General features: G+C 37.1%; 1 protein-coding gene across 7 annotated transcripts in view; it reads left to right on the forward strand.

Moving 5' to 3' along the window:
* Positions 1-26,427, forward strand: part of VPS13B (vacuolar protein sorting 13 homolog B) — a 746,502-nt gene that overhangs the window by 622,170 nt on the left and 97,905 nt on the right. For all 7 annotated transcript variants that reach the window (XM_025870900.2, XM_073893015.1, XM_073893019.1 and 4 more), the window contains one exon: positions 20,458-20,654. In XM_025870900.2, the coding sequence (XP_025726685.1) occupies positions 20,458-20,654 (197 nt within the window). The remainder of the gene's footprint in view (positions 1-20,457; positions 20,655-26,427) is intronic.

The raw sequence follows: 26,427 nt of genomic DNA on the forward strand, positions 1-26,427 counted from the left end.
CTATTAATATAGTCAACATAGACCAATAAAATGACTAATGCCAGTGCTATCATCTGGTGGTAGGGAAAGAACCTCAGTCTATCAAGCAATTATTCAAATATGTATTGTGAGTATATTAAAATGTATCATTTGATAGTATCATTGATGGCACTTTTTGTATTGAGGTATGATTAACACATAACATTTTATTAGTTTCAGGCATATAACATAATGACTATATGTTACAACATAATGTACATATTGCTGAATGATCAGCATAAATCTAATTAATATCTGTCACCATACATAGTTCAAAAAAATTTTGTGTATGTGATGAAAACTTCTAAGATCTACTCTCTTAGCAACTTTCAAATATGCCACACAGTATTAACTCTAGTCACCATGCTGCACATTTCATCCCCATGACATACTTATTTTATAACTGGAAATTTGTATCTTTTAACCCTTTTGCCCATTTTGCCCACCCCCATGCTTGCCTCTGACAACCACCAGTCCGTTCTATCTATGAACTTGGTTTTATGGTTTGCTTGTTTGTTTTTAGACTCTACATGTAAGTGAAATCATATGGCATTTGTCTTTCTCTGACTCATTTCACTTAGCATAATGCCCTCAAAGTACGTCCATGTTGTCACAAGTGACAAGATTTCATTCTCTTTGATGGCTGAATGTTTTTCCATCGTGTATATATACCACATTTTCTTTGTTCATCCATCTATGGACACTTAGGTTGTTTCCATATCTTGGCCATTGTAAATAATGGGGCAGTGAACATAGGGTACATATATCTTTTCGAGTTAGTCTTTTTGTTTTCTTCAGATATATACCAAGTAGTGGAATTACTAGATCATATGGTAATTATATTTTTAATTTTTTGAGGAACCTCCATACTATTTTCGATAGTGGCTGCACCTGTTTATATTCCCACCAACAGTACATGAGGGTTTCCTTTCTTCCACATCCTCAGCAACACTTGTAATTTCTTGTGTTTTGGGTAATAGCCATTCTAACAGATATGCAGTGATATCCTACTGTGGTTTTGGTTTGCATTTCCCTGATGATGAGTAATGTCAAGTATCTTTCCATCTGCCTGTTCCCCATCTGTATGTCTTCTTTGGAAAAATGTCTATTCAGTCTTCTGCCCATTTTTTAATTGGATTGTTTGTTTTTTTTTTGTTAGTGAGCTTATATGGGTTCTTTATATATTTTAGATTTTAACCCCTTACTGGCTATATGATTTGCAAGTATTTTCTCCCATGAAGGCACTTTTTTCCCCCTTCTTCCTTTTCTTCTTTTGATTCAAGACAAATACGACCTTTTCTAAAATATGAGTAGGGTTTTTCAATTATTTCTGTTATATGAGCTCCATCTTCTAACATGATTCCTAAATTGATTTTGAAGGAAGCTTCGAACAATTTTCTAAAATTCTTAATTGGTGTGCTTATTATATTATTCCTGAAAAAGCAATCTATCGTTCGATAAGTTTTAGTTGGGAAAAAAAAAACCCTGATTATTCCCTTTGAAAAAAATTCAAAGTTTCTGTTATGAAGAATTTCAAATATACAAAATGGAGAGGGTACTGTAATAGGCCCCACGTGTCTTTCCCACACACACCTTTCGTAATTGTCAGCATCGTTTTGTCCGTGTTACATCTGTTCCCCGCACCAGTTTTTGTTGATGCTGATACTGTTTTTCTGGAATATTTTTCTTAAAGTCCCAGTTATCATATCATTCACCCATAAAGACCTCAGTAAGCATTGCTAACAGGTAAATATATTTAAATATAACTTAAACATCTTTATCATAGCCAAAAAAATTAATAATCCCTTGTTATCATATAATTGTCTATATTTAGTTCTCCTCTCTTATTTCAAAACTATTTTTTAGAGTTGGTTTGTTTGAATCAGGATCCCACTGAGGTCATCACAGTGTTTGATCAATATAGTTTTGACATATATATATCAGTTCCCTCTCTCATTTTTTTCCTCCCCTATGTCATTTATTTGTTGAAGACCCTGGATTATTTGACCTATAGAATTTTCTAGGGGTGCCTGGGTGGCTCAGACAGTTAAGCGTCTGCCTTCGGCTCAGGTCATGATCCCAGGGTCCTGGGATCAAGCCCCGCATCGGGCTCCCTACTCAGTGCAGAGCCTGCTTCTCCCTTTCCTCTGCCTGCCCCTCCACTTGTACTCTCTGGCTCTATCTCTCTGTCAAATAAATAAAATCTTTAAAAAAAAAAAAAAGAATTTTCTAAATTTTGGATTTTGACTCACAATTTCTCTTTATAATACTGTTTATATTTTCTTGTTTTCTGTGTATTTCTGTAAGCTAGTAGTTGTTATGGTGGCTTAATTATTTTTCAGTTGTATGTTTTGTTTTGTTTTTTTAAAGAACACCCCCCAGGGGACACAATATTCCCTCCATTGCATCACAAGCAGAGGCACATGGTGTCTGCTTATGTCACTTATGGTAATGTTAAAATTGACCAGACGGTATCAGTCTGATCCATCATTATCAAGTCCTCTGTTAACCTTTTACACATTGATTGTTCCATGGTTTGTCAGCATAGTTTCTCCAGCCCCCACAGAAATTAAATTCACTGATTCATTCTTCACTAAGAGGGAAGAGGCAGCATGCATTTATTGGACAATTTCTGCATGCCAGAAATTTTGCTGGGCAGTTTACATATATTCTTTCATTTGCTCTTCCCAAAATCTTAGGTATTCCATATTGTCATGAGAGTTTCATAGGTAAAGAAACTACAAGTAGAATTTACTCAAGGTCATATAGCTAGTAAGGGAACCCAGTTATGCTAGTTGTTATTGTTTTTATTAAAAATTAACCTAGAAAATAGTAATTCTCATTTATATGTAGAGGTAGATAAAACAGATTAAAGCTAAAGACCAAACTTAATGAGAATGGCAATGTCTACAGCATTTGTATTCCTATCAATAAAGTGATGGTACTGTCGTGTAAGCTAAGTACTTCCCATTGCCCAGTTCTGTACCACTGGAGCCCAGCAACTAATTTCTCTCAGTCTTAAATATCCTTTTAATGATCTAAACATATAAGCTGTATGATAGTTCATCTTATGGAAAGCTCTGATGTCTGCCAAATAACATTTTTATAAAATGAAAACTATATCGTAAAGCATTTCTAATAGTGAGGCATGTTAAGCGCTCCAGTGTTGATGAGAGAAATCTTGAAATCTTTTCTACATGTCTTTAAACATCATTTGTCTTCACGGTTTGGGGTTAGTGTCCAGAGCAGCAAGTTGATGTCTATATGACCTCCCAAAGTCCTCTGCAATCCTGCCATTCTCACACTGATGAATTCAAACAGGAAAGGATTATTGGGCCAAAACTCAGAGTATCTTCAGAGCCAGAATGTAGGAAAAGTTACAAAATACAGATGTCTGTCAGGGATGAGGTCCAAAGGGAGAAGCAGGCCAGAAGTTAGAAATAGATATGTTTTTGTACCCCCCCCAAAAAAAGGCTTTGAATTGGGCTTTTAGCCAAAGGAATTTTTTTAAAAACTTAGATGAAACTATTAAGCTATAATATTCAGTTGAGATATAATAAAGTCCTGGGGTTGAGGATATATACTTTGGAAAAAATCATAGTTCATTATATTCAAGGAAACTCAGACCAACTCTCAGTTCCTCAGACTTGTGCCAGGTGGTACCTTTTAGAGAATCTATAATCCTATATTTTTCAGTCATGGGCAAAATCATCCTGATGCCTTTTGGAATTGTCAGCTTTTGCATATCAAGAATTATAAATGAGGGGTGCCTGGGTGGCTCAGTCGTTAAGCATCTGTCTTCAGCTCGGGTCATGATCCCAGGGTTCTGGGGTCGAGCCCCATGTCGGGCTCCCTGCTCCGCGGGGAGCCTGCTTCTCCCTCTCCCCCTCCCCCTGCTTGTGTTCCCTCTCTCACCATGTCTCTGTCAGATAAATAAACAAAATATTTTTTTTAAAAACTATAAATGAAAAAACCTTTAAATATTGTATAATCATGGAAAATATGGCAAAAATGTTTATACTTTTTAACCCTAAAAATAAGCCATCCTCTTTTTTTTGATGGAAAACTATAAAATTAATACCATCTATTTTGTTTACTAAAATTTTAAGAACTGCTTTTATTAGGGAATATAAAAGAATTTGTTCTTTGTGGATTTGTTTTTTTTTTTTTTTACTTTTTTAAGAGTGACATGTTCCAAGAATACTTTTTTTCCCTTGGGCCACAGGGTCAGAGGAAGAAGATCATAATGGGGAACACCCACGAAGGTGCTGATCATTCTCTGTAAATATAAAAAATTGGCCTATGGGCACAACTATTTGTTGGGCCTTTTTTTTTTTTTTTTAACCCCTGTCCATAGTATTTGTTAGTTTTCTCTGTTGTGTGTTTTTCTTTCCGTGACTCCTAGAGAAAAATTTGCCACGCAAAGCCTGTGATGTACCCCTAAACAGCAAATTAGGTGTCTGTGGCTTTTATTCTAGTCTATGATGTGTTATGAATTTAACTAAATTGTCTTAAAAAGCATTCCCAAAACTCATCTTTTCCACATTACATTCTTTCTACATGATGATTCGCTTAACAGGACATAGGTCACCACCAAATAATGGTGGTCAGTACAGCCAGAAATTCTATCTGCAAATTTATGAAGAAAGAGCCAGTCATTCTAGCCTAGGAAATCTGCCTCTCTGTAGATTTTCTAAGAGATGATTTCACAAGACTTAGAAAATTATAGGTATCTATGAGAGCCTTCTTTGTTCCCTTAGCCACCTGAAACCTGAAAACAAACCAAGTGAACAGAGCTGTGGTCTGATATGTTTGGTTGGTATGTAAATACACATATTTTCTAACACCCTGTGGCTGTTCTTAATGGTAAATCAGAGAAGTATAAGGTTAAGAGCGATTGGCACTAAACTGCTGTAAGTCATTATTTCAGGCAAATTTGACATGACAGATAATAGGAAAAGAATCGTAATCAGTGTCAAAGGCATTCATGTTTTCTTGTAAGGGTATATATATATACAATAGATATGCCTGACTCCTTTTCTTTTGCATTCCACTTTGGGGCTATAATGTTGAGGTGGTCATTTGAAAATATGATTGTCTTAGAAATCTATACAGTCTACTCAAGTTTGCTTTATCAGATTTGAACGTGTATTTTCAAATTCCAAGTAGTTTTATGTGCTGTGAACAAAATTTAATTACATATCTAATAACACAAAAATTAATGCTTCCTGATTTTTCAAGTTTATACTTGAAACTACAAATACATTTTATCCATTTTTTAAAATAGATTCTCCCCAATGGTTTGTGCCAGTTACATTGTCACTTCTTATCAGCTGGATTTATGTATATCTGAAATACAACACTTCACATTTAATTTAATGGTATGAATTTTGTATTCATTTATAATGTAATATTTCCAGGTAGGGAATGCCTTAAGTTGAATCTTGAAAAGATAAAACAAATTTTGTACATGTATGAATTTGTTATTTTTATATGTTCATTTCTTGATCCTTCTTAAAGGAAGCCTTCCCTGATATTTTTTGTCTCCATGCAGGCTGGGAATGTTGCCCCTCTTTAGAACACCCATATTACCCCAGGCCTACTTATATTACTGATTCCTTCCTTTACTTTGGGCTTCTTGCGGGCAGAGTTTGTATGATATTTATCTTTGACTTACAGTACCTGTCATAGTACTAAGTGGGTGTTGACTGTGACTGAGTGAAAGTCTAAGATAAAACAGAATAAGATTAGCTTAATGCATTGAGACTGTCTCCTCAAAGTAATTGCCATAGTAAGGCCCTGCCTGCATATTCATTGTAGACTGGGCTTTACATACTATTGTCTTTACATACTACTTTACATACTATTGGTAGATCTGTAAAGGCTACTGAATGAGCAGGCTGAAGACAAGGAGTCCCTTGCAATATTTCTGGTAAAAGTTTTGAACACAGAGAGTAGCAGCTAGGATTATGTGCTTATTCTGCACAGAGTTCCATTGAGGAGAGGCAGGAAGTTACAATGGTATCCAAGCTGGAGTTCCGTGTACAGAAATACGCATAGGTAACCACAACACAAAATAGTATTACTAAAGGCCATAAGACTTTGAGCTATGTACGTTTTGGAAGTTCAGAAGAGAAATCACATCTAATTTGGATGATTTGAGAAGGGTGTTTTGTTTTGTTGTTTTCTTGGGAGGAGGTGAAGAAAATAGTTTTGGAAGATGGATGAGATTTCAAGAAGCATTGATGGAGACAAATTGGTGGCAGCTAAAGGCATATGTAGTATAAAAGTAGGAGGTGGTCTGGGAAGATAGGGAGGGGCCAGAATTTGGGCATAATTCCTTAGGAATGTTAATGGAATTTGCATACAATATCATTTTAACACACTGAGATTTATTCTCCTAGGACACTTACTCAGAATATCAGAGGTCAACTGAGGTTACTATTTTGAAAACTACACAGGGGCGCCTGGGTGGCTCAGTTGGTTAAGCATCTGACTCTTGATTTCAGCTTAGGTCATGATCTCAGGGTCACAAGATTGAGCCCTGCATGGGGCCTCTGTGCCCAGTGCAGAATCTGCTTGTCCCTTTCCCTCTGCTTCTTCCCCCACTCGCATACGTGCTTGCTCTCACTCGCTCTCTCTCAAATAAATAAAATATTTTTAAAAAGGAAGGAAGGAAGGGGAAAGAGAGAGAGAGAGAAAGAAGGAAGGAAGGAAGGAAAGAGAAAGAAAGAAAAAGAAAGGAAAGAAAGAAAAGAAAGAAAGAAAGAAAGAAAGAAAAGAGAAAGAGAAAGAAAGAAAGAAAGAAAGAAAGAAAGAAAGAAAGAAAGAAAGAAAGAAAAAAAGAAAGAAAGAAAAAAAGAAAAGAGAGAAGAGAGAGAAAAGAGAGAAAGAAAACTACACAGTAGAGTCTGCCCCTTAATCGGGAGCTGATTAGGCAGGCTTAGTATCTTTAATTTTTTAAGATTTTTTTCTTTTTCCTTCCTGTTACGTGCCTGCAAATAATTCTTCTCATCATACCTCCATCAGAGTCAAAATCACGAGTCACTCTTGCCTGCTTATTAGTAGCTTGCCTTTATCATAGAAACAATACCAGTGAATGAATTAAGTATAATTGAGAAGCTAATTAATCTCATTCTTATACATACATTTATGTGTGTGTGTGATATATATGATACATATAAAATATATATTAAATAAATGTAAATATTGTCAAAAATTGTGAAGGATCTGAGTTTTACCTCATTTGCGGTCTAACAGCTTAGTCTGCCACACTTCCATGGATACTGATAGAAAACACCGAAGTGCTGGATCAGAGATGAACGACAGCTTATTACCTACAACAGAGTGCATGTGTGCTGGTTTTCAAGGCTCAATTTCTTTAGGGCAACATGAAAAGAGCCCGGTGACCACTAGCATACACAGTAAGTTACATTACAGGAGAGGAACCCAGAACTTGGGGAGCCTGGATCTTTTATAATGGTCAGTAAGCATGCCTGCCCTTTTCTTTGTAGGGAGACATTATCTCTGTCTTCCATAGCTGTGTGCTCTACATATATCCTTGAAAAGATAGTCTGAAACAAAGACAATGCCTTTACCTCTAAGATGTGTGGAAATATGATAGAATTATTTCGCAACAGACATACTCTAAAGGACCTCTGCAAGGACAACACTATTCATCTAATCGAGGGATCAGCAAACTACATGGCCTGAAGTCCAGAAACAGCCCATCATCTGTCCTTGTAAAGAAAACTTCATTAGAACACAGACATACACTTTCAGTTATTACCTACATGCTACAATAGACAAAGCCATGTAGTTGAAGCCGAGAGCACATTATTTGAATGTGTATGTGTGTATATATACCTCAAGTGTTTGATATCTAGTCTTTCCCAGAAGTTTGTTGACCCCTATTCTAGTTTAAACATTTATGACAGTCCTTTATAAAATACGCTAAGCTTGCTTTTCATCCTAAAATATTTTCAGACTTTTAGAAGTTATTCTGTAATCCCCATTAACTTCTTCCCAATTATTAAGGGTTACACTCTCTGTACTCTAGTTCTCTTTCTTATTGTAAAGGGTTGTTAAGAGCGGTTATCAATGATTATTGTATTTTTAACTTTTTTAGTTTTAAGAACAATCATATAGCAAATTACTGCAGTATAAGTATTTGGTTTATGAGCATTGCTTATTTGTCAGGTTGCATAGTTTTGAAATCCTGCACAATCAGGTAACTAAAATATGGGAATCAGTATAATGAAGTGAATAAGCTCCCTGGGTTCTAGAATCCAACAGTCCAGGCTTTATAATTTATTATCACTAAGATCCTTGGCAAGTTGTATAACCCTTTGGAGCTTCCTTGTCTTCATCTGTAAAATGGATATATCCTTAACTAACTTACAGAATTACCACTAGGATTAAAATAAAGTCATGTAAATTTTGGCACACAGTGTGCACTTTAAAATACGAACTCTCTTCCTAAAATATAAACCTTAAGCAAACCCTATGTTTATACACTTATATTTATATATTACTATATTTATCTATTACTGTATTTGTATATATTACTTTATATATTATATATTTATATATTGCTGTAGAGTTGGGAAGAGCTAGAATAATCTTATCCCATCATCTGAATTTTTTAGAGATTAGAAAATTAAGGCCCAGCTTGGTTACATGACTTCAACTCAAGGTGACAAAATCAGTTAGCAGTTAAATTTAGACAAGAAGTAAACTCTCCCTGATTCTCAATTAGTGTTCTTTACAGTATACCATGTACATTTCATCATTTCATGCAAATGAGTAAAATACCTGAACAGTTAGAGATGAGACTAGAACACAGTACTGAGTTTAGGACTTGTATTCTTATTGAAAGAAACCATAAAATGGTAAAGTTGCCCCTGCTTTAAGTTAGTTTTGACTCAGAGATTCTTAATATATTTTTGTTATTTCTCTTTAAGGAAAAATATTATCTTGAAAGATGTCATATTACACACCTGCATTTGCTTGAAACTTGGTAGCTTGATAAATTGATAAGATAACTGGGTCATATGTTAAGTTTTTTGAAAAACCAAGCCAAACATAGGTCCTAATAAAAGAATGTTACATATTTCCTTTTAAAGGCTAAGAAGTATTTCTCAGGGCTCTTAAATTACCATATTTTGATACCAAGGGAAAATAAAATCTGGACTTAGAGTCTTGTTTGTACTTAGAGGGTTTTCCGGACAGGAAGGCAGTCTTGATGCTGTGCAGTAAGCCACAATACCAGTGGGGCGTTACAGGTGAAAACTCTGCGGCTGTAACCTTCACCACAATGTATTACAACTGTATGCTGGAATATTTCCTGTACAGAAATAGGGTTTGGTTAACTTTGTTTCCCAAGAGTAGATCACATTCAAATGTTATAAAATCATGATTTCCTGTATTTGAATACTTGTGGTTTCTCAACTGGTTCCAATATTTTAAGTTTTTGGGGTTTTTTTGTATGACTTCTATTAGTTGAAGATTTATAGAAGTTTTTCTTTCCCTTCTTCAAAATCAACTAAAAAGCAGATACATATAAAAAATTAATATTATAAACTAAAAACATTTGAGATTGCAAACATATTTGTATTCTATGTCATAATCAAATGATAGATTTATACTTTGAAGTAGAAAGCCAAAAAATCAGCAAATATCACTATCAGAATACATTTTTAAATTACTAACTATTGAAAAGTATCTCCATTCAGTGGCATTTGTTCTCAGTAATGAATGTTTCTCCTGTTGTTATTATAAATAACTGATTATAAGAAATGTTCTTCATATTTAGAAGTACAGGTAAGTCCAGTCATAATTATAAATAGAAACTTCTGTATTGTATTAAGGCAATGCTGGGTTTTTGTTTTTGTTTTTGTTTTTTTAGCTTATCAGGTTTTAATGATTATATTGTTGTCCATTTATACCAATTTATACATGTACATTGTCTCTTCCAGTCACCCCTCAGTCCACTATTTCATGCTCAGACCTTTCTATATTTTAACTATTTACTTATCTGCTCTATTCCAGTCATCAATTAAAAACTCTACAAACTAGCTATCTCTAATCTTTCCAGTGCATTCCCCCTGGAGAATATATCCAGTGTTAATACCACTTTGATATTGTTATAAATGCAGTATATACTTTTAATTGGTTAATGAGGTAAAATAACTGTCTGTTACAAAATAAGAGTTTCACAACAATTACTCTTTCAAAAGTTATCAACTAGGAATATTCCAGTGTGAAAAGTCTCTGTTCCACCCCCCCCCAGGGGTGTATGTCAGGAAGCATTTGAGGAAATTGATTAATTTTAAGGCTGCTTAAGGCAGTGGATAACAGGTAAACTTTAAAAGGAAAAGCTGCAGAATGAGATGTTTACAGAGGCTTTGAAAAGCTCCAGCAGGTACCTGGGAAACCAAAGCAGCATACGCATGCTTAGGCTATGTACTTGCCCCAGGCTCTGCACATGCATGACACTGACCCGAGAAGGCCCTACACTCTCACCTCTGGCTAACCTTAAGGCTCTGCGCAAGCAGGAAGGGAAGGCTAGGTAGAGTTGAAAGCATGCCTCAGTAGGCACAAAGAGCATCTCAGCAGACTCAGGGGCTTATTGGTTCTAGACTATTAAGGAACTCTCTAATCGTTAACTGACCACTAAGCTCACCAAGTAGAGACTTCAGTGGCCACACAACAAAGAATACATACTTTTTAGAATTGGTTCATAAATGTTACTAAACACAAACAACAATTACAACAAATAGCAATGACAAAAAGCCTCGGGCAAGGAAGAGAATCTGATTTCCACAGTTGCCACTCTTTATTAACAATATAATAGTAACAGAGTTAATAGTCATTAACATAATAAAATTTTGTATCATTTTAAATGTCCAATTTTCAACAAAAATATGTGTGATATGCAAAGAAACAAAGTATGGCCGGTATATGGGAAAAGCATTCAATAAAATCTGTCCCTCAGAGGTCCAGCTGTTGATCTTGCTAGACAAAGACTTTAGCCACCTATTTTAAATATGCTCAAGAATCTAAAGAAAGCCATGTCTAAGGAACTAAAGGGAAATACGAGAATGACTTTGCACCAAGTATATCAATAAAGAGATATTATAAAGAAAAAAGAACCAAATAGAAATCTCAGAGTTAAAAAGTATAGTAACTGAAATGAAAAAATTCACTAGAGGGGCTCAACAGCAGATTTGAGTAGGGAAGAAAAAAATTAATAAGCTTAAAGATAGGTTGGTCGGAACACTACATCAAAAACTGATGTAATGTGTGGTGATTAACATAACAATAAAAATTTTTAGAAAAAGATAGGTTGGTTGAGATTATTGAGTCTGAAGAACAGAACGAAAAAAGAATTAAGACAAATGAACAGAGCCTCAGAGACCTGAGGAATACCATCAAGTGTATCAAGATATGCATGACAGGAGTCCTAGAAGGAGAGGAAAGAGAAAGAATATTTGAAGAAATAATGACTGAACACTTCCCAAATTTGATGAAAACATTAGTGTACAGATCAACAGCTCAGTGAACTCCAGGTAGAATAAACTCAAAGATTTCCACACCAAACCCAATCAAACTGTCAAAAGACAACTTTTTGACTCATCATATATATATATGATAATCACTAAGATCAACAACTTATTTCTTATCAGCAGCCATATAGGCCAGAGGCAGAGAAATAACATATTTAAAGTGCTGAGAGAAAAAACCTAAAGAGAAAACATTTGCCAAATCAAGTAACCTAAAAGACTGGGATAAATGATAAAGATCAAAATGGATTCCACATTCTTCCACCAGATTTCTTCCTAAGTATCCACTTTAAAGAAATGGGAACATGGAAATTGTAAATGACACGTTATGAGGTGTGTTTTTCTTCTTTAAAGGTAATGACTTGAAGAGCATAGGATTTATAGCCAGTAGGTCTGTCTTATTAAATGTGTGTTCTTGAACATGATGCCTGACTTCTCTGAGCCATAGTTAACTTTAAAATGGGAATAATATTTTCCTCACTAAGATAGTGTATAAGAAAAATCTTTGTAAATTGTAAAGGGCTATTTACAAGTAGTTTCTTCTACCACAGCTGCCATCAGTATTATTGTTACAAAAATAGGGGTGATGGTGGAAAAGCAGTTTGTTCTTCCCGTACTCTAATCATCTGTTGACTTGGCATCCTGGGAAATCTGGAAATGTGGTGGGAGAAGTAATAAAGTTGGTGTCCTCTGCTACAACCAGCCTTTTATAACTTAGTCCTGAATGAAGGTTCCAACTTTGTACTCACTAACCAGCCCTACACAGCTACTCTGCCTCTATTTTGTCTAATACAAACTAAAAGACAATTGAAGCAAGACTGATAGAATACATCACTTGCTAGATCCCCTCTTCTCTACCAACTCTTTATTATACACATAAATACAGGGAAGACACTTTCTCTGTATCCCTTTCCTAAGTTGCTTAGTGTGACTGAGTGGACAAAGGGGCAATGGCCCAGCTTCAGCAGCCCCTGCACAGAGAAATCAGAGCTATTTATCTAAGAGGACAGATGGGCACTTGCAACCTTGCTAATAGTCTTGGCAGTGCTATTAAGTAATAAAAACAAACTAAGTGCCAAAATATTCTTTGTACCAGAAATATTTTTAAATAGCCAACACACATGCAAATCTCCCCAAATTAGCCATCAAATGGAAACAAATTGTGGAATAACATTTTAAGTGCAAAAATACATGTACTCTTACCAACTGGCAGATACACAACCTAAAATATATTCATATGCAAAGACCACATATGCTTAGAGTACGGTTTATTATGTATGGCTGGCTAATTTTTTAGATTCTGTCAAATAATGGATAGGAAAACAAAATATAAAAAAAAATATAATCTTGACAGTCATTTGAAATATACCATGTGTTACATGTGGAATGTTTTCCAGTGAAACCAATTTACTTGTTCCCACTTCCCATGACTCAGTATTAGATATTCAAGCTTTCTAAACTATTTTTTGGCAACCAAACTTCCTTGGACTAGACCTCTTTCCTTCAAGTTATTCAACACAGACATTAATAATAAATCCTCAGTTATAGATATGTAACTAAAGATCATTCACATCATCTCTTTCAAACCTAAAAGCACATAATAAAGTTATTTAAATAGATCACACAAGACAGAGCCCAGAGTTATTCCTTGAGAATAATTAATTGCTACCATATGAAGCACAATATGACTGCATTCAATTTTTAGTTTAATTGTGTTACTACTAACCTAGAGATTAGCTGGGCAATGTCAGTTCCTAACTGAAAGGCAAAGGAAGATTAGTGAGCTAATGAAGTTTGTTAAAAGTGGGTGTGATTTCAGGATAAAATGGAGGGGCTCAGTGTATAAAACAAGATCTTTGTAGAATAGGAGACTGTTTAGGAAGGTAAAAGTGTTAACTTTTCAGCAGCTATCTTCGTTCATTAATTTAAAAACTTTCTTAAGCGTATACTATATATCAGACTTTGTGCTATGAATTCACTGGGGAAATGGCTGGAGTTCTTTAAAAATCCTTCTCAGAGTACACACAGAATGCAAGCCAGACCTCAGGAGGGAACAGTAGGCTAACTTTTAGAACCACAACCATTGTCTTTAACCCTCCTAAATCAGGACTCTGTTCCAACACATGCCTCTCTTTCCTTTCTCCTAGTCACTACTCGAACTAGGAGATTTATCCACTCTTTTTAAAAAAAAGAAAAAAAGGTTTTATTTATTTATTTATTTGACAGAGAGGGAGAGAGCGCACAGGAGTGAGGGGAGGGGCAGAGGGAGAGGGAGAAGCAGATTCTGCCCTGAGCCGGGAGCCCAATGTGGAACTCGATCCCAGAACTCTGTGATTATGACCTGAGCTGAGGGCAGACACTTAACCAACTGAGTCACCCAGGCGCCCCAGAGAATTATCCCCTGTTGGGTAGACACTGATTTGCACCCCTTTTTCCTCTTCTCACCAACTCCTCTCTTCTACCTCCCAAACCCTCCCACTGAGCACTCTGGAACACTTGGTCTGTGATTAGTGAACTCCCCTAAACCTCAATCTCTTCTTCAGGCATTTCCCCTGCCCCTTTACCTTAGATAAAAATCTTGCCGTTCCCCTGGAACTCTGTGCACCGTTGTAACCCTCTGAGGTGGAGACTGTTCATTCCCTCACATCTCTTTTTACCTCAAGGTCAGGAGATAAGATGTTCTTGCTCACCAGTGCCACTTGCCTTTACTCTTCTACCCTCCTGGAAAATCTCCCTGCTCCTTTGAGACTCATTCCATCTAATTATTTGTCCTCCTCACTCCTCTTTGTTGTTGTCATCTACTAACTTTTTGGTCACTCTCCCTAATTCTCAGAAGTCTCTGGCCCATGGCTTCTTTTTTTTTTTCTTTCAAGTTTTTATTTAAATTCTGGTTAACATATAGTGTAATATTAGTTTCAGAAAGAGAATTTAGTGATTCATCACTTACATACAACACCCAGTGCTCATTACAAGTGCCCCCCTCGGTACCCGTCACCCATTTAGCCCACTCCCCACTGACATCAACATCCTTACACATGACCCAGCCAACACCCCAGCTTGATCTCCTCACTCTAGTGATCTTCACAACATGTAACTACTCACTCTCACACACAAGCCCTGGACCTTGTCGTCATCCCAAACTGTTCTGCCTCCTAAGTCACTCATTCCAGCCTCTCATCTCACTTGTGGTCTCTCTCCAGCCTGCTCGCTCAGCAAGCTCCACTATGGTCATTTGTTAAACTATAAATAAACCTATCCCTTCTTTCTCCCTGTCCATCAGCTCACTCTGTTTTCTCATCCCCTTTTAACCAGCTTATATTCTTAATTCATCATTTAAAACACCCTCTTGCAAATAAATACCCTGAACTTTGATGCTTTATCTTTCCATGACACTCTTCTGACAAAAGGCTAAGGCTGGACAAACCTAAAGCTGTGTATCAACACATTAACTCCCTCTTCCACTCTTCAGAAGAGCCAATTCCTTACTTCAGATTTCCACTTGAATAGCTAGCTCATTGCTACATCTAACTCAGCTTGCCTAAAAATGAACTCATGATCTCCCCTCTTCTACCCCACATATACCACAAACCTACTCCCCAGTGGGACAGATCAGTCTTACCCAACTCAGTAAATGACCTCAGCGTCCACACAGTTGCTCGGGCCAGAAACCTGGGAGTCATCCTTGACACCTCCCTCTCCTTGTACCTAATCAGTCGATAAATTTTTATGTCCCAAGAATCTCCCACACATCACTTTGCGGCCACCAACCATACCTAGGTGTAGACCGTTGTACTTGCTTCCTGCCTGGTCCTTCACATCCAGGCTTGCCCCCTTTTTAATCCGCTCTCCATACAGTATCCAGAAGCTTTTAAAATAAACATACATTTGACTCATTACTTCTTTGCTTAAAACTCTTCAAAGATATCCCATTGACGTGAAGGTCAAGTCAAAAATTCTTAACCTGGCCTAAAAACAATAGTTTTTATTACCTACATTTCACAAATGAGAAAACTGAGGCTCAGAGTCATTAAATAAGTTGCTCAAGTTGTAGAGCAGTGACTTAGGGATTTCATCCTATGGGAGTGTCATACCAGAAAGACATTTTATGATGGAGAAATAAAATACAAAGATTCTATCTGTATGGTTTATAAATATATGGCTCAATGTGTGTCTGAATGGACAATTGACTAAAATTGCCTTTAAAATACTAATTGTACTCATTTTAGCTTTTCATCAGAAGTTTTGAAGATAAATACATCCTTATAATGAGGGAAGGGATCAAACATGCTTTTGCAAATGTACTTACAGACATACAATGTAAAATTTTTTCAACAGAAGTTTATTTAGAGTGAATTTATTAATACCCCTTTGTTAACCAAGGAAAATAGGGTGTACAAAGGAAAATCCTGACAAACACATAGCTGACATATTTGGGGATTTATTTCTATAGTAGTTTTCTGTTCTCTGAATTTTCAGAGTTGTCTGTAATGTTCAAATTGAAGTATGTAACCACAGAGCCAGCCTCACACAGAGTTGTGAACTAAGTAAAGTTTGTCTTTGGCTCTCTTCCAAATCTCTCTTTTTGAACTCTTCACAACTCCTCCCCTAAGTGCCAATGTTGGTACAGTCCACTTTCATTGCCCTTAAACTGCTCATGGCTTCCCACAATGGTTCCCAGCTTGGATTGCCTTATATTATGGACCTATTCCAACCCTCGCCTTGCACATCAAAACTTACTAGATTTTTTTTCCTTAAAGCCCCGCTCTGCTTTCCAATGTGACAGCCAATTTTCATGAGCTATTATATATTAATTTTAATGTAGAACTTCTGGAGACAATACCAGAAACAAGTCTTTTCTTTTCACTCTATTTTCTGTGTAACCTGTCTACCAAGAATATAATTTTGAACTTTACATTCTGTTATTTGCATTACAAAAAAAACAATAGGTTTGTAAATATGCTTTTTCTAAACTCATTCGCCCTCTTCCACATCTTACCCCTTCCCACATCTTACCCACCGCTGGTTATGACTGTCCTAAACCAAAGGACTGACTCATTGGCAGCCCAGAGGGGAGATAAGCAATGAGATATTCCTTTATCTCTTAAGTCATAGCCAACACGGAGGGCCACATTTTAATAGATGTACAGCAGAAAACTATATTGAACTATGATTACAGTGTTCCTGAATATCCAGGTTCAAGGCTTATTATTTTCTTCTCACAAGCCCAACCCATCGTTAAGAAATCTGGCAAGTAAGACCCTTAATCACAACCTCACATCTCCTGGTAAAGACACCCAAGCTTCAGAAAAGTTCTGTGAGCATTAATCACCATACAATACATCATTAGTTTTTGATGTAGTGATCCACGATTCATTGTTTTCATGTAACACCCAGTGCTCCATGCAGTACAGCCCTCCTTAATACCCATCACTGGGCTAACGCATCCCCCCACCCCCCTCCCCTCTAAAACCCTCAGTTTGTTTCTCAGAGTCCATAGTCTCTCATGGTTCATCTCTCCCTGCAATCCCCACCCCCTTCATTTTTCCCTTCCTTCTCCTAATGTCCTCTATGCTGTTCCTTAGGTTCCACAAATAAGTGAAACCATATGATAATTGACTTTCTCTGCTTCACTTATTTCACTCAGCATAATCTCCTCCAGTCCCATCCATGTTGATGTAAAAGTTGGGTGTTCATTCTTTCTGATGGCTGAGTAATATTCCATTGTATATATGGACCACATCTTCTTTATCCATTCATCTGTTGAAGGGCATCTCAGCTCTTTTCACAGTTTGGCTATTGCAGAAACTGACAACCTGAATAGGCCAAAAACCAGTAACGAGATTGCAGCAGTGATCAAAAACCTCCCAAAAAACAAGAGTCCAGGGCCTGATGGATTCCCTGGGGAATTCTACTAAAGAAGAAATAATACCTATTCTCCTGAAGCTGTTTCAAAAAATAGAAGGAAAGCTTCCAGACTCATTCTATGAGGCCAGCATTACCTTAATCCCAAACCAGGCAAAGACCCCATCAAAAAGGAGTTTTTCAGACTGATATCCCTGATGAATATGGATTCCAAAATCCTCAACAAAATCCTAGCTAACAGGATCCAACAATACATTAAAAGGATCATCCGCCATGACCAAGTGGGATTTATCCCCAGGATGCAAGGGTGGTTCAACATTCGCCAGTCAATCAGTGTGATAGAACACATTAATAAGAGGAGGGAGAAGAACCATATGGTCCTCTCAATTGATACAGAAAAAGCATTTGACAAAATACAGCATCCTTTCCTGATTAAAACCCTTCAGAATATAGGGGTAGAGGGAACATTCCTCAAGTTCATAAAATCCATCTATGAAAAACCCACAGCGAATATCACGCTCAATGGGGAAAAGCTAAGAGCCTTTCCCTTAAGATGAGGAACATGTCAAGGATGCCCACTCTCACCACTGTTGTTCAACATAGTACTAGAAGTCCTAGCAACAGCAATCAGACAACAAAAAGAAATAAAAGGTAGTCAGATTGGCAGAGAAGAAGTCAAACTCTCTCTTTTCACAAATGACATGATACTTTATGTGGAAAACCCAAAAGACTCCACCCCCAAATTACTAGAACTCAAACAGCCAATCAGTAACATGGCTAACATTTTTTAAGCTTTTACTGTGTGCTATTATATTTTCTTCTCACAACCCCAACCCATTATATGAGATGCTTTGTCTTTTGATTCTCACAATTCCTGAGATAGTTCTGTTACTATCTCCTTTTTAGAAATAAAGAAACTGATGTTGGAGAAATTAATTTGCCCAAGAACTCATAGCTAATGGAGCTAGGAATTAAATCCCATTAGGTCTGACTCCAAAGTTCATGCTTTCATCTTCTGTACTTCTTTGTGGAGAATTTTTAATGTTGTCAGAGATGGGCTGAATCGCCCAGTATGTGTATATTAATTCATTCATTCATTCATGAATTATTCATTCATTCATTCAGCAACTTTCTTTTTGAACATTCACTGCATACACTTTGCCAGGTGCTATGAAAATCCAAAGCTTAGCCAAATGGAAATCATTCCCTCAAGGAATGTGCCTACCAGGGAAGATGTCATGTATAGAAATAACTATAACATGAGGTATACAGTGATAAGAGCTATGAAACAGATTCCCTTTTAAAAAACTGTTGGAGTTCAGAAAAAGGAGAGCATTTCTCCATCTGGGGAGGTGAAAAGACTCAAAGAAAGGTGGTATTTCATTTGGACCTTGATAGATGGGAAGGATTTAAATATGAGACAATGAGAAATGAAGGAGTGTACAGGTATTTTAGGCTGAGAGAAAATACAGGAACAATATTAACTTGAATTTCAATTTAAGTATTAGTGAAGTTGAGTATCTTTTCATGCTTACTGGCCAGTTACTTTTGTTTTTCTGTGAACTAATTACTGTCAGAGTCTGCGAATTTACCATATGCAAGCTAATGAATCAGCCTGCTAGTGTTTTGTGGCTTCTGGCAGAAGACATAAGACTCATGGGTCAGAAACAACACTATTACTCCAGGCACAAGTAACATGAGCACCATGTTTGCATTGGTTCCTCTTGCCCCCAGGTCCCACGAGGGCAATGCAGAAGGGCCCTCAGGGAGATGGTATGCATGCAGTAGGTATGTGGCACAGCCAAGGAGCATGGAGCTTGTCAAAACCACCCCCTTTAGAGTGAGTCTGCTCTTTGTCCTGGAGAGAGACTTTCCCACATCCCTCAAGGTTGTTCTCTGTAAACACAACCTAAGAACTAGCCTCAGTTAACAGCTTTCAGGGCCTTGCCTCCTGTTCATACCTAGCAATAACGTGGCAGGGAAGTTCAGGGCCCATGGCTAATTGCCTTTTCCAACATCTTCCTTTTCTTATTTTTCTGTATGCTTATTTATCATTTTCTCATTGATTTGTAAGCACTCTCTGCTACCACAACAATTATTCCTGGATCTATCATTGAATATCACCTATCCTACCCTAGTTTGCCTTTTTTTTTTTTAATTTGATTTTATCCACTGTAGTTTTATGGGTTTTTTTTTTCTTCAATGGGTTTCATGTCATACTTATAAAAAGCTGCCCTATTATGATAAAAATGTTAACCGATTTTTTTTCTCTTATGCTTTCAGTTTTGGCCTTTAACATTTTGATCCTTTTGGAATCTACTTTCATGTAGGAATGATGTAGGGACCCATTTTGGTTTTACCAAATGGCTAGACAGTTCTTGCAACCACATTTCCTGTCTCTCCCTACTTGTTCGAAATGATATCTTCCTTATATACTAAAACTTATCTGTACTTATATCTTATACTATTTTTTATTCTATTTCTTTTAATCTCTTTGTAGGCTACTACTCAAACCTTATCTTTTAACTGCCATAGCCTTCAAATACACTTAACACCTGGTAGAATTTGTTCCTCCTTTTTTCTCTTTTATTTAAAAACTTTCTTGGCTGTTTTCACATATTATTCTTGAATGGGTCTTTTAAAATAAAGTAGGCTAGAGGGGAGGGCGGTGGGGGGATGGGTCAGCCTGGTGATGGGTATTAAAGAGGGCACGTTCTGCATGGAGCACTGGGGGTTATGTACAAACAATGAATCATGGAACACTACATCAAAAACTAATGATGTAATGTATGGTGATTAACATAACATAATAATTTAAAAAAGTAGGTAAACAGGGTGAATATAACTATGAAAAGAAATTCTAAACTACTGTCTTCTACAGACTTACCCCTTTTTACCCCTTTTTAAAAGTCTTATGTTATAACTTTTATGGTTTAATTTGCATTTCAACAAATATAGAACTGTATCATAGTTTCTATTTGCAACTTCTAAAATCTTCCTTATTTTAATATAGATTCCGTGCAGTTTGGAATACTGGGATGAACTCCAGAAGGTTTTTGTTGCATTTCAAGAATTCAGTCTGTCTGAAAGCAAAGTGTGTGAACTGCAGTTGCCGGATATCAATCTTGTGAGTGACCAGAAGAAACTGGTATCCTCGGATCTTTGGAGAATTGTCCTGAACAGCAGTCAAAATGGTGCTGATGACCAAAGGTAACTCAGCAAAAAATGAAATAGTGACATTATACTGGGAAATATTCATCAAGTCCTCGTATCTAGTGACCCCTCACTTAGCCGGATCTCAGCTGGCTAGCAGCTGCATCTGTGTGAACTACAGATGGAAACTAGGACATAAGACAAGCTGATATAGCAAAGTCTGAGTACTAAAAATCCTGTGTTGTATGCATAATATAGCCCTGTGAGCCCTCACAGTAATAACCTGTTCCTTAAGTATAAAAACAAAAAGTGCAAAAAACAAACTACCAAAAAAAATCAAGCCATCCTGAACAAAAAATATAAAGAAAAGAACCATTAATTCCTCAACAGATTCCTTTTTTTTTTTTTAAGATTTTATTTGTTTATTTGACAGAGACACAGTGAGAGAGAGAACACAAGCAGGGGGAGTGGGAGAGGGAGAAGCAGGCTTCCCGCCGAGCAGGGAGCCCGATACGGGGCTCGATCCCAGGACCCTGGGACCATGACCTGAGCAGAAGGCAGATGCTTAACGACTGAGCCACCCAGGCGCCCCCATTCCTCAACAGACTGTTAATGACACAGTAAACAATATATGTTAATGATAACCCTGGAGCATTAAGAGAGAGGTTAAATAAATTGTATTGTCTCCTTCTAAAAAGATAAATTTTGGAACTATTTCTTAAGTGGTTTTATTTTTTTCTTAGAGATTTTATTTATTTATTTGAGGGAGAGAGCACAAGGTGGGGGAGGAGTAGAGGGAGAGGGAGAAGCAGACTCCCTGCTGAGCAGGGAGCCTGATGCAGGACACCATCCCAGGACCCTGGGATCATGACCTGAGCCGAAGGCAGATGCTTAACAGAATGAGCCACCCAGGCACCCCTCTTAAGTGGTTTAAAAAAAAAAACTTTAAAAGATCTCTAGACATTAGAAAAACTTGGCTAACCAAAATGACGTCTATCCAAAGGATTTCTAGATAGCTCTACATTGTATTTGGCCAATAATGAATCTCTAGAGCTATAGACTTCAGGTGTTCTGTATCATGTCCTCACAATTTCCTATCCCACATCTCCTGCAGGATATCTGGTTAGTGGCAAAAGAGGGCCAGACTGTCCCTATTTTCAATATTTGCCTGCTTGATACATCCACTAACTTAAGAGTAGAAAAAAAATTGGCTTCAGTAACCCATTCTTCAGCACATCTTCTCATTTACATATCCCTATTAGTTAAGCCTTTCTGTTCACGCTCCCACAAAAGACAAGAAAAAGATACTAAATCACAGTCAGTGGGATAGTTTTCTTGGGTCATATGATAATGCGTGTACCATGGGCTCAGGCCCACCTTGTTGTCTATCACTCTCAGTGTCCTACCTTCCAGTTCTCCTGATGAGCTGGCTTTAGTGTTCTCTTACTCCTTTTATATAATCCCTCCTTTTCTCTCCCCAAACAACATTCTGGCACTAACAAAGAGAAAAAACATCCATCATTCATAACATCCCACAAATCAACTGTTTTCTCTTTTCTGTGTTACTTTTATTTTTGCCCGTGACTGTATGTATACCTTTACAAGGTTATAATCATAGCACATCATTTCATGTTCTGATTCCTACTTTCTATTATAAAGAGTTTGTGAACGCTTTCTCTTTTTTTTTTATTAATAATACTATATGTTCATTGAAGAGCATTTGGAAAATAAAGAGAATGCCATCACCCATGGTCATATCACACTGATAACCTCTCTAACATTTTAACAGTAGCCTCATAGTCTTTTCCAGTGATTACTTCGTGTGCTTAATAATATGTTTTATACTTTATATATCCTGTTTCTAGGTCATGTGGCTCTTCAAGAATAATTACCTTCCTTTTATATTACCTACTGATTATAACTAGCAAAAATATATTGGAGGAGTGGAATCTTAATTTCACTTATATGTGGAATGCTGCAATGAAAAGAATACCCATCCCGTGAGTTAGCAAATGCATAGGAAGATTGCCTATTCTAAGTACAGGTTACCTAGTCAGAAACCAGGAAATCTCAGAAAATAGAGCTGTAAGTGACAAAAATGTTTTTAATCTGAGTTTCATTAATAGTATCAAGGTAGAAATCATTTCTTGATTCTAATTATAAAAGAATGCATTTTCAGCATTGAAAGAAGCATTTTCGACAAGGTTAATTCCTCTGAATCTGAAACATTCATAAAAATTACTTTTGTGGTAAGCTTAGCACAACAGAAATGTGGAACCTTTAGGGAATGGAAATTTATGCAGACAGTCAAATTCAGGCAATTTTTCACCAAGCTTTTGACATTGTAATCACAGATCTTTTGTCCTCACCTGGGATTTTTCAAGTTACCTAATATTTCACAATTGATCTTGCTTTGTTTGACATTAACCATTTTTCAGATAGAATTTGATATTTATGAAATTAAATTTAAAGAGTTGGTTTAAAAGTCAACTTCATAAGATCCTACTAAGACACTTTTCAAAAGGGACAGTAAATAAATTTTTTCTAATTTCTAAAAAGAAAACATTAGTGCTTCAATAATATGTCAGCATTTCATGCAGAAGGAAAACTGCTGCAGTTAGCTCCAGTATATTCTGTCATGAGAAATTTAGAACTGGACAAAAACCTGCCGCTTTTATGATTAGAGATTACCTTATAAGTAATATTCTCAGTGGTTTGAAAAGGATATGCATCAGACTGTTGTGCATTCCAGGAAGAAAGTTCATAAAAATAAGTCCTATGAAGCTTAATCTTGATAAGAAAAAAGAGGAAGAAAAAGCAAAGAGCATCTTGCCCACAATTGGCATAAAGTTGCAACAGGGTAGGGTAGCTCAGTGGTAATGGCATCACTATATGTATGTAAATAGAAGCACTATTTAATAGAGAGTTCCAAGTTAGAAGACCTGGATTTAAGTCCTGGCTCCATCACCAACTAGGTATTTGGCTTTCAGAAACTGATTTCTAAGCTGAAGCCTTAAGGAATGAATGGGAGCTAACCGGTCCAAAGGGTAGCAGGTAGCCTTCATTACAAAGGACTGGAGACAAAAGAGCCAATCTCTTAAACCTTAGTCTGTTTATCCCATACAGGTATATTATCTTTAACTCAATGCCTGTGTATTTGTAATAATTACATCCCACCATCTTTAACCAGTGATTTGCTTGATCACATGAAAAGGAATGATTGGTAATGATTGTTCTTTTTTGAAGGTAGCATTTGAAGTAGAGTAACTTCAAGCTTAGTTTCCACTACAGTATTGACGTTTTAGGAGACTTCTCCTATTTGCTGCATACTGGACTGGAGGCAAGAGATACAGCTTTTAAGCCCTGATCAAGATATCCATTTCAGCTATTTATCTTTTTTTTTCCAGCTATTTATCTTTAATCTAATCATGAATGTATTGCCCATGCCCATTGCTTAAGCCTAAATAAATCCCCTTCATCATTTAGGTCCTGACAAGAAACAGAAGGCAAACTCAAACCTGAAGATTGTAGAGAGTTTAATGAAAGGACTATTTCCAGAAGTGTGGGCAGGATTAAGGGATGGTACGGAACCCTGGGGCTAGGAATCCTGGGGAACCATCCCATTCTTAGGCCTGCAGGAGCCGGGGGAATACATACCCTCACTCCACTGTCCTCTCAGAGGACAGAGCATCTTGTTGATGCAGTCCAGCAGCAGAGAAGAGGATGTGGAAGGGCAGAAAGTATGGGTCTAGTGAGCAGACACAAGGTAGCCAGCAACTGCACACTCTATTTGCAATATGTAGTTTCTTACCCAGTAACTGGCCCTACAAGGAAAAAAGGGGCAACAAAGTGGTGGGCCCAACTCTCAGGTTTTGGGCCACTCTCCTAGGTTCCCGGGGTTTGGAATCAATTCGATGTCTTCTGATGGATCAGAACAGCCATCTAGTTTGTTTCTGCACACCCCTTACCCTCACGCCAAATGACGAAATCCTAGAAGTGTGTGACTGTATACAGTTATACAAATTACAGGCAGCTATCATGTAACACCATAATAATGGCAGATCTTGATATATAGGTTCAGTTAACTTTATTACCAGTTGATAATGCTCAACTGTGTTCACCTGTGTCAAATCTTTGAGGGTTTGTTGTGCATATTGCGCGGTCATTTCTCACAACATTAGAACATGTGAAAGCAGATGACTTATAAGGACTTTTTATCCCCACCCCCAAAATGGTGGTTAATAGAAGAAGGCATCTTAGAAAAAGAAGTGGCTGAGGGTGCTCTTTCTTCACGCAATGAAAATTGAAACTCCGGTGAGATTTTTGGAGTACTTTCATTTTTGAATGTGCCACAACAAAGTATTCTCTCCTACTCCCTAAAGATCTTATAAAAGAAGCCCCCATCCACTCATATTTGGTAATCTTTGAGACAGTGGTCAACAGCTTTTTTTTTTTTTCCAAAGAGGAGATGCTTTTCATTTTTTGAAGCCTTGATTCTTGCATAGATAATACAGCAGAGGAATTAGATGAAGAGCATTGTGATGATCAAGTCTCTGGATTGTTTCTCTTCTCTCCACCAGTTGAACTTTCTCTTACCAAGAAGATGACTGTGGCCTCCAAATTCTCTTCCCTTCTATTTGGCTGCTTGGATGTGTACTTTTAGATGTACCTAAATTTGTTGAGTACCATTTTTAAAACTCTTGATTTTCGTAAACCATTTAGGTGTAAACAAGAATATTTTTTACCGGGGATAAACCTGAGTTTTGCCTTCTCTACCTTGGGTAGAAGGGATGCTTGTATTTTTCCCCAAGTGTCTTTTTGAAGCCTTTTACTATTTCCTTTTAGTTGATGACTGAACTCTATGTAACACCAGGAGTTGGTCTTCTGCCAGCAAGTCCTTTTCCATGTACACATTCTCTAAAATAATCAGTTTTCCTCGGGGCTCACCTAAAGTTCTAGGCTGATGATATTAAAATGACTCAGAAGTCTTTGTGTCATGGTGCTTAGTCTGTGAACTGTGGAAGATTCTCTCTTTTTAAAGTCAGATATAAAGGAGTCCTTTACCTGAGGGCCTATTTAAGCCTGTTGTGTTTGTTTAAGCCATGGATTACAACCCAGTTAGTGGGTCATGAAATCAATTTAGCAGGTTGTAGCTGGAATTTTTTTAATAAAATAAATATTGGTGTGAAAAGGACAAATATTGTATAATTCCATTCCAATACCATCTGGTATCTCCAGATGAGATACCAAGAGTAGCAAATTTTTAGAGACAGAGTAGAATGGTGTTCATCAGGGAGTGGGGGAGAGGGGGATGGGGAGTTCTTGTTTAAGGGGTATAGAGTTTGAGTGCAGGAAGATGAAAAACCTCTGGAGATGGAGACACTGATGGTTGTACGACAGTGAGGATGTACTGTGCCCTTGGGTTAAATAGTAAATTTATGTTATCTATATATTTCATGACAATTTTTAAAATATCAGCATGTGTCATATTTTTAGTAAACCTACCTCCCCCCTCCACCCGTTTTATATGTGACCTAGAATACAATAAAAGTGTATTTTTTACTTTGGGTTAGAGTTAAAGCATTTAAAAAATGGTGATTCTAGGGCCTAGAGAGGACTTGGTGCAAGAGACAGGCACCCTCCCCCGTGCAGCTGTCTCCCAGAATGGTCAGAACAGTGTTTTTGCAGGAGGAAGGAGGGAGATTAGGTGAACCAGTGTTGAGAGACCATGCCGCAATGAGGTGGATGTCAGTGTGATGTTACAAGACCCATCTTGGGACCTAAAGGCAATCACCAACAATTAACGTTGATATACGTGACCAGTATGGTA

The sequence above is a fragment of the Callorhinus ursinus genome, unplaced genomic scaffold (genome assembly GCF_003265705.2).
Source record: "Callorhinus ursinus isolate GAN/ISIS: 27379988/994484 unplaced genomic scaffold, GSC_fseal_2.0 scaffold5, whole genome shotgun sequence".
NCBI lineage: Eukaryota > Metazoa > Chordata > Mammalia > Carnivora > Otariidae > Callorhinus > Callorhinus ursinus.